The sequence below is a fragment of the Ctenocephalides felis genome, unplaced genomic scaffold (genome assembly GCF_003426905.1).
Source record: "Ctenocephalides felis isolate EL2017-DRISC unplaced genomic scaffold, ASM342690v1 CF-g0.4_SCAFFOLD_01886, whole genome shotgun sequence".
Taxonomy (NCBI): Eukaryota; Metazoa; Arthropoda; class Insecta; order Siphonaptera; family Pulicidae; genus Ctenocephalides; species Ctenocephalides felis.
The window spans coordinates 82,118,141-82,132,699 of record NW_020538040.1 but is presented as its reverse complement, the minus strand read 5'-3'; the positions used below and the strand labels follow the sequence as shown (position 1 = coordinate 82,132,699).

The 14,559-nt window shown below is 33.9% G+C and overlaps 2 protein-coding genes across 2 annotated transcripts in view; one reads left to right on the top strand and one right to left on the bottom strand.

Moving 5' to 3' along the window:
- Positions 1-14,559, top strand: part of LOC113378721 (complexin) — a 548,906-nt gene that overhangs the window by 225,816 nt on the left and 308,531 nt on the right. The gene's annotated exons all lie outside the window — the stretch shown is intronic.
- Positions 8,118-13,181, bottom strand: LOC113375440. Its single transcript, XM_026615379.1, has one exon. The coding sequence runs from the start codon at positions 13,179-13,181 to the stop codon at positions 8,118-8,120; it is 5,064 nt and encodes a 1,687-aa protein (XP_026471164.1).

The following is a 14,559-nucleotide window of genomic DNA, read 5'->3' as shown; positions in this document are numbered from 1 at the left end:
TAAATCACATACGGAAAAAAGGGGAACTACCTCGGTACTATTATTAGATTCTAATAATCAAATAACAAAACAATTAACAAATGAGAATATTACTCAATATCCAAAAAGCAATGTTATTAAAAACGTCTTCTGAAATCATAACTTATCAACTAAAGCTAATACGACAGAAGAACTAGTTTTAAATAAACAAATTCTAACAATTAACTTAAATCAAGCTAATTATAACGCTGAACATCTTGAACCTAACAACAACATTGAATCAAATACGGTAATAAGAGACACTACCTCAGCACCATTATTAAAATTCAATAATCAAATAAAACAAGTAACAAATAAGAATCTTACTCAAAATCCAAAAAGCGATACTATTAAAAACATCTTCTGTGACGTTGACTTATCAACTAAAGTCAATGCAACAGAAAAACTTATTTTAAATAAACAAAATCTAACTACTAAACATAATCAAGCAAAGTACAACGTAAATTATTCTAATGCTAACTATCAAAATCTTTTAAACAATCAGAATACTTGGCTTAATATCGGCGATAAAACAATTACAACTTTAGCCAAGACAGGGTTTGAATTTAATTCTAAAAATATCACTATAAATCAAACAATTAATAAAAAATCAATCTTAGCTGCAACAGTGCAAATATTCAATCTTATGATATTAAGAGATCGCCATAGCTTTGTCCATAAAAAGTATAAAGCATATACATATTGGTTCGTGTGTTTTGTCACCAAAGCTATCGACATCGAAGTAATATACGATTTGATCGCGGAATCTTTTATATTAGCTTTAAAACAATTTACCGCAAACTCTAGCAAATCTCGCGAATTATTAACACAGATTGAAACAATATTGAATTTTAGACTATTATCTTTACAAGGTTCCAATCCAAATAATTACAATCCTTCAAACCCCTATCATTTCCTAATTGACAAACCACCAACATCAATCCTAAATCCATGCGTGCTTGAAATCTCTGACAACTATCAACAGCTATCAACTTCATCAGAGAACAAGGCAACATCATCAGAAGCGGTTGTGCAAGAAAACGCACAAAAATGCATCAAAACTTATTGTAAGCTAAATTCGGTAGTATGGTACTATTCCTCGATTAAATTCTAAAACCACTACGACCGCGATTAGGCATTATCACAAATCTGCACCCTAAGGACGGCATCATCATTCGAGTGGTAAAAGCAAAATTAAACAAAGACATTGTAAAATCTAATAACTAACTTTTGTGTGATTACATTGTGAAACAGTGAAAATGATCAATATTAAACATAAAATAATTATACAATCTGAAACATTAAATAATTATAGTGTGGTGAAGTGTCAATTATCAATAATCATGCGAAACATTTAGGCATTTTAACGACTCTAGTGAAGTGTCAGTACAATCATTTTGAACATTTGGACAATTTTAAAGACTTTAGTAAAGTGTCCGTGAATAATCTAACATTATATCCATTATCATTATCATTAATCAATCTATTATCAATATTATCATCACATGTCATGTGATATCTATAAACTTTCAAAACATTAACATTGTTATAAGCAATGGCATAAAACTATGATTAAGCAACGTTAAAAAATATTCATAATTAATTCCTCATAATTTTTTAAGTCCGGGGGCATGTTAACGCGTCATTGCCAACCCTGGTATAATAATTATATTTTATTATCTCCATGCAGGATAGCGACAATAAACCCGCATTCATCCCTTTCATTGTTACGCGTCCTGTCGCAAAATCAGTAATCCATTTTTCCTAGAATTTTTATCACCTGTCCCTGACTACATCATACAATCATCCTTATATTTTCAAGAAATTCGCACTACCTGTATCCAGTTTAAATTCTTCGTATCATGCAATTTATCAACCAATACCTGTTCGGTTGATAAATGTAATAACCACTGATTGGTTCCAAAATTGTAATGGGGTGTCCTTAACTCCACAAAATGGGCCAATCAGAAAAATATATAAAATTATAAAATCTACATAATTTAGTATCAACCTAAATTTCATATAGCTAAGATCAGTCGTAAATTAACACTCAAATCCAAAACATCTAATTCAAACCTCAACTATCTAATCATCTATAAGTCTTAATATTTCAAATATACAATAATTAAACAGTTATTCATCATCTTTTATTTATCATCTTTTATTCATATTATCTTTTCAAACGGTCTGATATAGCCAACAACTAAGTATATCTGGTCCTTCGGCAAAGTGCAAGTGTTCAATAGAGTTCGGCAGCATCCAGATAGATCACGAACTTCTTAAACACTTTGAACCTATCTAAACAAATACTTTTTTGGCCATTCAAACCGAATGGTCATTTTACTAAACACCCGTAATCGCTGGACTTGTCTTTCCAAAAATTTAAACAATTCTGTGTTTAGTCAATACAAATAAAATGTTTTTTTTTTAATTATTCAAAATGGACATTCCGTTCTATCAAAAACTAAATTACTACCTTTGGCTGCCTTTGCCAAAAACTAATCAGCTCGTCTGCTTATCAGTACGAATCGAATGTTTTTTGAATCATTCAAATCGGTTGATCTGTGTTCCCAAAATCATCAGTGAAAATTTTTACACACATACAACCCTTTTTTCTAAGGTATGCCAAAATAATCGAAAACCTCTGAAACGTAAAGAAATATACAAATTTTCATTTTCAAATTTTTTTGCGATTACTATAACTTATCCTAAACAAAGCTAAAAAGTTATCATCAAAATTCTCACGATTAAGATTTAAGCACATTTGTATTGGACATATTTTACGTTATATGATCTGTCACTATTAATTATTTAATGTAATAATTTTATCTTAGAAACATGTTACATTTTATTTTTCGAATGATGTTTCTATGAGTAATTTGTACTTGTAGAAATATGATGCGTCACACTTTTCCTGAACTATATGTACATCAATTTTGAAATATGATGATAAATTTATACAGAATTACGTCTCGAAACAGCACACATACACACTATACTACTCTACAATCACATTCCGCTGTTCGTAATAATTAAGTTATTTTCTAACAGGAATAAATGACATTTTAATTTTAAATGTAAGAAATATGAACGCCAGGAAATTGCATTAATAACATTTGTACAGTCAGCATTTTAGACAGAGTAATGCAGGTACAGGCGTAGGCGAAATGTAAATTGAATGCTAACATGCAAAATATATAAATCATAGTGAAATGTTGTATGCATTACATCTGTACGTTTTGATATCTTATTTAATAATATAATTTATAATATTAAGAAGTAGTGACCAAGTATTATAGCTGTCCATAATGAAAATACGTGGTTCAATCCTTAGCAATGGACAACCTCAAATTGTAAAATAGTGATAATAATTTTTCACTGATCATTTATTTTCCTATCTATAAATTTGTTCTAAAATATTAAACTATTTATTGAAACAGCTGCTTCCCATTAAATAAAGGCGATACTATCAATAATAATATAATTTTAATTATGTATATAATTATTTGATAATTATCTAATATAGTCATGTATCACTTTTACAATTTATTTGAAGTAGGTAATATTTTATGTAGTCTTTTTCTTCAGTAGTAAGACTGTCAGTTAACACTGGTCTGATTGTTAGGAAGAATAAAAATAACAAAATATTATTTTCAATTTGGGGGGCGGCATTTTTTTCAGAATGTCCAAATTTTAGTCTCGATAAGAAATCAAGACAATTTATTTTAAGAATGAATCCTGCTTTTTTTATAATCTTACAAATTATTTTCTATGAAATAGAATATAATTTGTTTTATAATCAACCTTATTACTCGTGCTTGTAACATTGATATTTTTATTGATGCTTGTATAAATAAAAAAAAGATTATTGTGATAAGCTTTTTATAATAAAGTATTGAAGCTATGTTAACGTTTTGCGTTTTTATTAAGATTTTCACATATAAAACGCTTTTAAATTTGCTCGATGGTTTTGTATTTTGTTGTTCGTGTTAAATAAAATCAGGGCGAATTAACATATACATTGTTATTTAGAAATTCTTTAAAATTCATCACTTCATTTGTTGTTTTATTTAAAATTTTGAAAAATTTAAAATATTGTTTCTTTTAAATAAATCCTATAAGCTATAACAAAAAATTTGAAAATCCCGTATTGATGTTTAACTTGTAAAGTGCTATTGTGAATTGTCCTTAATTTGTGAGCATATTACAATTGATTTTAACTTCCCGTAGCATTAATTAAAAATAATTTTTGCATTATTTTACGTTTTAAAGTCTTTTTAACATTTTGACATACTTTAGAGAAATGTATGTGTGTATGTGTGTTTGTGTGCGAGCGATTTTGAGAGCACGGATGAACCGATTTCAATTAATCAAGAAACATTCGATTCGTATTGATGGAGAGGCTAATTAGTTTCTGGAAAAGGCAGGCATTTTGGCAATACGCACACCAAATTATCAGATATTATAGAGATTTCATTAATAAGTACAAATTTTGTTTTGGGTTCCGTTCCAAGATTTGTAATGTATAACCGTTGGACTCTAAAGCAGCTGCGGTGCGAATTTGTTTTGAAAAACAAATTCTCAATTTTCGAAACAATTTAAAGCATTTAAAATTATAAATTACGGTACAGGAAGTTAGTGCGACGATCGGCCGAGCCGTTTCTTTATAAATTGGAAAAAAGTGTTAAACTTTTCGTTCACATTTAAGCTCATACTACCGAATCGATTTTAAAAAATCAAAAACTGTTCGAGAGATATTAGTTGGGAATGATACTGATTAGTTTTAGGTAAGAATTTACCGCGCCGTTTTCTTGTGATTAACTGTTAAAAAAAGTTAAGCTGATTTTTATGGAACTTTTTTGGCGATATATATCATGGTCTTATAGAACTTACTGTAATATTACGGTCTTACAACAAGTAGTTTAATTTTAAAAATTCACCACAGTTTGAGAAAATGAGTAATTGTTTTGACGTTTGTTAAGATTAAATTTAGATGATTTACTTGGTACTTGGTTAATGAACATACTACACTATTAAAGTCCTACGGAAACCTGTTCAATTATAAATATTATTGATTTTTAAACATTTCCTTTTAGAAAATACTCCGAGTTAACGTGTTCGTTGGTTTTCAATTATGTGTAATAAATTCACTCGGAATATTTTTAATCACTCGTAAATTAATTTATATTTAATTGATTAAGTCGATTATTCACACATATTGGCAAGTTCATGTAACTTGCCTCAAGGCAAAATACCAATACCAACTAGTTTTATATAATTATTAATGTGGGAAATATTATCTATTTTAATTATTAGCGTCAACATTTTTGATTTAGTTGAATTATATCATCTGAGAACAAATGTTATTCTATTACACGACATTTATGTCTCACAATCAAGTTGTAAGAAGAGACCGTTTGTGTTCCCCACGAAAACGAAATTCGCGCCGTGGCATGAGCTCGCCTCTTGAATATTCAATGCGGCGATTACCGCATCGTCGTACTTATGACGCGTCCGCCGCGCGGCTCAACACCCACGTCTGCCGTTTTGATGCGCTTCAAAGTCAGTTTCATAAACCCACTTCGTTTTTATGAAATTATTTTATAAAACTTGGACTTTGCACATGATAGTGCTGCTTGATCGTTAACCTATTTTCATATGAGTTAGGGATTATGTCTGATAAGTAATGTGTTGAGTTTTTTTATATTTTGAGATCCGGAGGCTGGAAACAGTTCTCGATGATATAATAGAATCGTGCAAATAATAGTATATATGCGGATGATTTAAATGAGCATTACTACTCGAGTGTTAATGAATTGAAAGAACGGTGGAATTTCAAAACAAAAATGATTGTACTAATGACAGAACTTTAATCGATATCAATGGTCATTATAGAAGTATGTTTATTGGCTTTTTTATTTTGCTATTAATATCAATCACATAACAAATTTGAAAATAACCAATTATCAAGAGAGATTTTTTTCTTAGCAAACTCTTTAATTTTTTTTTTAATAATTGTGTTTTTATTGAGCATATTTTTCATTTTTAACTTCCTGCAGGGTAAGTTATAGTAATGGGCTGAAAATAGAAAATGAAAATTGTTGCATGGCACGTTCCAGAGGTTTCTGAACATTTTAGCATAACTCAGAAAAAATGAATATGTGTATGTGTGCGCGCGTGTGTGTGTATGTGTGGAGACAATTTTTCGTCGACGATTTTGGGCGAATGGATGAACCGATTTGAAAAATTCAAGAAGCAATTGATTCATATTGACACGGAGATATGCTGATTAGTTTTTGGCAAAGGCAGATCAAGTTGTTACGGAGATATGGAGCAAAGAGTGCAGAAAATAGAAACCGAGTTTTTGAGAGAACGGAGTATCCGATTTGAATGAACCATAAAACATTCTGCTTGTGGTGGCAAAACAATTGGTTTTCACTTGGGTTGCCATCTATAAAAAACCTACATAGTTTAGCATACATATAACAAAACCTTACTAAGCATATACATTTTTTGTATTACATATTCTAAATTATTTCTGATTTATTTAGTTTCGGTTAACTTAAATAATTTTACGCTAATAAAAACATATGAATTTTAAATAAGCTTAGATTCAAAATTACAAGTTATACTTATATTGGAGTTCTATACATATGTAAGGCATGGCGTGGCATATATAACAACAATTAATGCATATCAAAAAACAACTATTGGACTATGTTCAGTAAAACTTCTTATTTATAGTAAAATAGAACTGTCAGAGGTCGAACAGATCTATTATTTCATTTTTAATTTTAGAGGAAATAATACCCACGTTATTCAAACAATGCAGAATATAAATTTTATGAGTACATTTATAACAGAAATAACACTGTATAAGACTTGGTACTGGCAATTTGTAAAAAAATATTCATGAGCAAAGTTTTATTAACTATTGATTATCTTTTGTAAAAATTGCTTTTTTTAACTAAATTTACTTTTTTTTACTCAGTTGGTCTTTTTTGCTCACCTACGTGTGAGCTTTTATACATGAAAAAAAACTGTTAAACCTAAGTCAAAAAAACATATTAAAATTATATTAAGGTCTCGTTAACTAAACAACGGTGCTCATCACAACCAAAATAATTAACAATTAAAGAAAATACATTTTTTATTGACTTAAAGATCGCCGTTTATTTTTCCCGATAGTAATGTCGTAAGAATGAAATTGATGGCTGGTTATACATCTTATTTCCTCTACAATGAAATATTTTTGTTAAATGAATTCTAAATTTTACTTATTTTTGCGATATTGGTACTGGTTCTTTCCATCGCAGACCTTTAAGCCCCGGTCTACCCTCTCTCTCTCTATATATATATATATATATATATATATATATGTCGTGTTACAAGTGTTATATTTCAAAACTAATAATTAACCGATCGATACTCGTGGTAAATTAAAACGCTGGATGGATTGTTAATATTATATATTTTAATAGATCTTTACTCTTCGGCGGTGTATGATATAAGAGAGCGAATCTTACAATTTCGACGTAAAAGTTGCGCCAGGTTATGTCAAACGCGAACATTGCGATTGACTTACATGTTACCAACATACAAGACGCTGACGCTTCGTGCTAACAGTACGCACGAAGCGCGCGGTTTTTAAAGTTAAGAATGAACAATTTTGTCCATGCTCCCCCGCGATGCAAGCATCACGTATTATTAAAAAGGAAGTGACAAAATTATTCTTACAGTAATCAAATTAAAATGATATATATATATGATATAACAATAATAAAGCAATATAATATGATATAACAAGAAGATTAATGATAGTGTGTAATCAAAATGAGTACACCAACAGTGGACTGTATAATCTAAATATAAATTCAACATTAATATTTATGCAATCAACAAACATAATGTTAAACATAATTAAATCTTAATAATAAGAAAACATAATATCCTAAATAGCGATTGAATTAACACAAGTAATATTTTTTACTAATTTATCTAATATTTATTTATTGATTAATTTATCGTAGCCTAAATTAAAAGGAATATGTAAACAAAACAGTGAAACACAAGAACAAATACCGATAGTGACTTACAATCTATTGACAGGGTAGTATAACAATTTTTGTAACTGGACGAGTATATGTCCCACTACTAGTTTTGACTGTCACTACTCTAACTTTGCCATCTTGGCCTGGCTTGGTGTCTATTACACGCCCAACGGGCCAATGTAATGGAGGCAAATTGTCCTCCTTTAACAACACTATTGCATTTAAATTAATATTTGGTTGGACCTGTGTCCATTTATTTCTTTTTTGTAAATCATTAAGGTATTGTTTTGACCAAAGTGACCAAAATTGGTCACGCATAGATGATATTTGTTTAAATAATTTAATTGGCTTAACTTTGGATGCATCACTAAAAGGTTCTGGAAAGGCTGTTAATGCACTTCCAATAATGAAGTGCCCCGGACTGATGTAAGCTATATCGGTGCTGTCATCCGTAAGGGCGAGAATAGGTCGAGAGTTTAGTACAGCTTCGATTTGACATAAAAGCGTTGTATATTCCTCAAATGTGAGGCAATGAGACCCGATAATTCTTCTGATGTGATGTTTCATCACTTTGATAGATCCTTCCCATAATCCTCCAAAATGAGGAGCATGGGAAGGCGTGAATTGCCATGTAATACCTAAATTCGATGACGCAGTGATTAATTCCCCTTTTGACTTATCGGACTGAAATAATGTAGCTAATTGCCGCAATTCAGACTTTGCGCCTACAAAGTTTCTCCCGTTGTCGCTGTGGATGACTGAACAGCACCCACGTCTTGATATAAAACGACGTAAAGCCGATAAAAAGGCGTCTGTCGATAATCCAGACACTAATTCAATATGGATGGCCTTAGTGGCCATACAAACAAACAGGGATATATAGGCTTTAATGCGAGGTGCCTTCCTCAATCGACTAGCTCTCAGTAACACTGGCCCTGCAAAATCCACTCCTACAATCTGAAATGGCCTGTAAGCAGTGACCCGGTCTTTTGGCAAACTTCCCATTAACTGCTCTGCACAAGTAGCCCTAAACCGAGCACACTTTACACATTTGTGTATTATGCGCTTGACAGTATTGCGACCATCTATAGGCCAGTATTTTAACCTGATGTTTGCTAAAGTTGTTTGGGTACCAGCATGTAGCAAACGTTCATGCTCTGACCGAATGAAAATGTCAATGGCCAAATTGGCCTTTGGTAAAATGATTGGGTGTTTTTGGTCATAACTAATATCCGCATTCTCTAGTCGACCACCTACTCTTAGTAAGCCTTCGGCGTCCACAAAGGGATTTAACGCCTTCAGCTTTCCTAAAGATGTACTGGACAACTCACCGGACATCAACTGATCAGGGATATTACCAAAAACTTTCCTTTGGGCTAAGTAAAAAATGCGTCTGGAGGCTTCCCTTAAATCGTCAACAGACAAGACATCTGATACCGGTTGTCCATCTGGTTTTCGAGAGCGAAATATTTTGAACCACCGAAAGCAATATGCAACCACCCTGACTATTTTATTGAATTTGGAAAACCTTTCTACTAAATGGTCCAAAAAACTATCGTCAATATTGACCTCAGTTGCTGCAAGTACTCGGCGCTCCGGAATAGCTTCTTCCTTTACAACATCTGCAGGTCTATTCGGCCATTTACAAGATTCTTCTACTAGCCAGGCTGGTCCATTCCACCACAAATTGCATTCTACCAATTCCAATGGTGTTTTTACACCCCTTGAAACTATGTCTGCAGAATTGTCTTTACTGCCGACATGTCTCCAAGCGATGCCTGGTGTAAGATCCAGAATCTCAGCAACTCTATTACTGACAAACATTTTTAATAGAGCGGGATCTGTCTTCAACCAAGCTAATACAATGGTGGAGTCACACCACAAAAACGATTCAGAAATTTGTATTTTTGTGATTGTCATTATCTGCCTATAAAGCTTTGCTAAAAGCAAAGCTGCCGATAACTCCAATCTGGGCAAAGTAACATTTTTTAACGGCGCTACCTTAGACTTCGAGCAAAGCAATCTCGAAGACGTTGTGCCATCTGCATAGGTAGCCCGAAGGTATATACAAGCACCATATGCATATAATGATGCATCTGAAAATCCATGACATTGGATCGTCACAGGAATTGAATCAAAGATCTTTCGTGGGATGATAAGGTTGTCCAAATCAGCGAGATGCCTTTTGAACAGTACCCATCTATCTTGCAACTCTTGTGGCAAAGACTCATCCCAGCCAAGATTCTGCCTCCACAACTCCTGCATAATCAACTTAGCGGTCACAGATACTGGAGAAATAAGACCAATGGGATCATAGATCTGTGCAATGGTGGACAGTACCGACCGTTTTGTGTCAAAGCCCTTTCTAACCTCCGTCTCCCCTACCTTAATATGCGAAATTTTGAAGCAATCCTGACAGGGGTTCCATGCAAGACCGAGGGTTTTGACAGTGTCTACCTCAGAAAATAACGCCATGGCAGAACTTTGATTTTCTTTAGGTACTGACCTCAACACTTCTCTACAATTGCTAGACCATTTATGTAAGGAAAAGCCTCCTTTACCTAAAAGTTCAACAACATCCCTTTGCAACCTAACTAATTCGACAGCTGAATCTGCTCCAGTGATTATGTCATCTACATAGCAGTCCCCTTCTATAGCCAGCGCTGCCTGTGTGAATGTTGTCATATTATTTTGCGCAAGCATCTTCAAACAGCGCATAGCTAAATACGGGGCGCTAGCAGTGCCATAAGTCACGGTAGTCAATTTAAAGAATTTTAGGGTGTCCTGGGGTGTTTCCCTCCATAGGATAATTTGATAATTTTGGTCTGCTTCCCTGACTCTTATTTGCCGATACATTTTTATAATATCTGCCACAAAAACAAATTGATGACACCTAAAGCGAACTAGAATAGAAAATAAATCTTGTTGCAACTTCGGTCCTGTGTGCAGAATATTATTTAAAGATATGCCTGAAGTTGACTTGGCCGATGCGTCAAACACTACTCTAATTTTGTCAAAGTTATTATCTTTGACCACTGGATGATGCGGCAAAAAATAGTACTTATTCTTAGCAGCTTCCTCCAGTGTCAGCACCATCTCCTCAGCATGACCTAAGTCGATATAAGCTTTAACAAAATTAGAGTAGGCCGTGAACAAGGCATTGTCCTTGGCAAACCGCCTCTCCAGGTTCAAAAATCTATATTTGGCAACAGCGAATGACGATCCCAGCTTATCTATTTGGTTATCTACAAATGGCAAAGCCACCTCAAACTGCCCATTCTCAAGTCTAGCTACATTTGCAATGAAATGATCCTCACATGCTTTGTCTGACCCAGTCATTGTGTAATTAGAGGATACCTCCTCTAACTGCCAGAACTTTGTCAGACTATCATGAAGATCTTCATTGGAAATGAAGCCAACATGTGCACGGCTCTGCATTTCTGATGCGTATACACCAGAAATCAGCCACCCAAAGCAACTTTTCCTAAGAATGGGAAGATGATTACCTAAGCGAATGCACCCCTGCTGTAAAACTTCAAAATATAGTTCAACTCCAATCAGCATATCAACTGCACCTGGAACGTTAAACATGGGGTCTGCCAGCGAAACATGGTCTGGAATCTTCCAGCCATCATACTCTATATAAGCAGACGGTAACAATTGTGTAATTCTGTCTACAGCCACACAATTGATAGTGCGCGCAAAGACTCCTACCCTTGACTTTATAGTCAGCTTGACAGACTTATCACAAAGCACACTCTGCCCTTGCAACATACTTAACTTGTGAAATGACGAGCTGACCGGACATTTTAACTTGGCAAGTAAGGAAGTCGTTATTAAATTAATTTGCGAGCCACTATCAAGCAAAGCCCGTACCTTATGTTGGGTTCCATCTGAGTCAATAACAACAAGAGAAACCGTTGACAACAAAGTCTGCATTCCTGTACTGGCCATACATACTGTGCTACTAGAAGTACTGGGCTTAGGCTCAGGTTCCTCATGCAACAGAGCATTGTGTGGTTCTTTACATTTTGTACACGTATATCTGAATTTGCATTTAGCTACATTATGTCGAGAAGCCAAACAACGCGAGCAGATGGAAAGTTTATTAATAAAGGCTTTGCGTGCCTTAATATCAAGTGCCTTAAAGGAAGAGCACTGATAGAGCATATGGTCATCTTCCTTGCAATGAGAGCATAATTGAGCAGGTTTCTTGACAATTGTGTGAACTGACTTCGTGATGGTTGGTTTGCTGTCTGAACTACACGAATGCTCAAGAGCAGTTACCCTAAGTTCAAGAAATGTAAAGAACTCAACCAATGTAGGTAACTGCCCTGACGCTCGAGACAGATTCCAAGCCACCTTCGTACTACTGTCAAGCTTTCTGCTCAACATATGCAGCAAGACAATGTCCCAATGCTCTGCGGGTTCAAAGAAAGCTTTTAAAGATTGCACCTGTTGCCTTGCACCATTTAAAAGGGCTCTCAAATTTTCAAATGAGCCTTTGTGAATACTTCGAATATTTTCAATGCTCTGCAAATGAGCATTGATGATCAATAATTTATTACTGAAGGTTTTCACAACTAAATTATATGCTATTTCATAATTTTCATTCGTGATACTTATTGTAGAGATTAATTCCAATGCCGACGAAGTGAGAGCACCTTTCAAATAGTGCAATTTCTGTACAGGTGAAAGCTTTGAATTATTGTGGATAAGCGAATTAAAAATGTCAATGAATGCTGTCCATTCACTATATTCCCCATTGAATTTAGGTAAGACAATGTCTGGCAATTTCACATCCATCAAAGTGTTAGATGATTTTGTAGCCGGTTTTTGATGACGGTCAATAATAGTTTCAATATCCGCCATCATATCGAAATATAAATCAGAGTACCTTAAATATTCTTTAGTGTACACACCTGGGGAAATACTATTAAGCTGTACGTATGTCTCATCCCAACTATGGCATCGCTCCACGAGTTTCTGCTTCCGAACTGAAAGTGCCTTAATATTATCACCCTCACGGAATTCTGCTATAAACTTGTGAATTGCATCAAATGACGCTTTAATCATTTTGTAAGTACCTTCTAGTGATTCCACATCCGCCATTATGCACAATTATTATTTAACTACAAAAAAAATATTGCAAATATAATCACAAACCGTGACACAATACCTTAGTTAATATAAATAATGTATGCCTTGTGGTAAGGTTAAACAAAAAAAACTAAAAATGACAATAAAATCTAACTATATGACTGATGAGTAATCTGCTACTCCTGTGCGAGTACAACCAGTCAGCAATACAGCAACAGTCTTTCACTTTTATATATTATAAGTGAACAATAGGTTTAATTAAAGACTCACGCCCTCGTGTATGTATTACACGAGTCAATAATAATCTTAATCCAGTCTCCACGTGTGATTTTGGCCTCGATATCCTCCCCAAATAGTGTGGAGATTTGCCAATTTCCAGGAACTCGTCGATCTGAACAGCGTGGTCACTACAAGACTCCCTTGGACAGCGACGTGAAACCTAACCTCGAAGTCCGGAACCCCCAGATCTTCTGAATGTCACGATTTCAACGCCCGAACTGCTTGCCCGTGTCGATAAAATTAATATGCTCTTCGTTTTGTTTACGAACGGCTTAGACAACTTCTAATGCCGCATGCGTAACCAAACAAAACACGCCGGTAAAATATTTGATATATAATAACTTTTCTCACCACAGTGTATAAAATCTCAAAAATAATACTTGCACTGGTTAATATCCGTGAGAAAGACCAATTTATGGTAAATTAAAACGCTGGATGGATTGTTAATATTATATATTTTAATAGATCTTTACTCTTCGGCGGTGTATGATATAAGAGAGCGAATCTTACAATTTCGACGTAAAAGTTGCGCCAGGTTATGTCAAACGCGAACATTGCGATTGACTTACATGTTACCAACATACAAGACGCTGACGCTTCGTGCTAACAGTACGCACGAAGCGCGCGGTTTTTAAAGTTAAGAATGAACAATTTTGTCCAACTCGTTACTGACGTGCATTTCGAAACATGTTACAAAATTAAAATTGCCAATTAAAATGGTCGTGCTGACAGGTGCGTAATTTTTAAACAATCGTCCCGTTAGCTCGGATTATAATAAGCTAATCATTAAATTCACTTGGGGTTTGTGTATGTAGTATGTACCGACTGTTAATGCTTGTTTACATGCGGCTTTCCCGCGGAACACCCTAATTGCTTTTAAGGAAATGTATTATGGAAACGATGCTAATTACGATACGATGCATTTCGTATCACAGCCCCGAGCAGAGAGATATCTGTCGATTTTATGAAATATGCGACGATTATTGATATTATGCTTTAAGGAGATTATTAATTTATTTATTTTTAGATAAAAGTCCCTATATTGTTAATTGATTCGGTAATTATATCTTACCAAATATTACATATTTTATTAATTATTATCTGTATATAT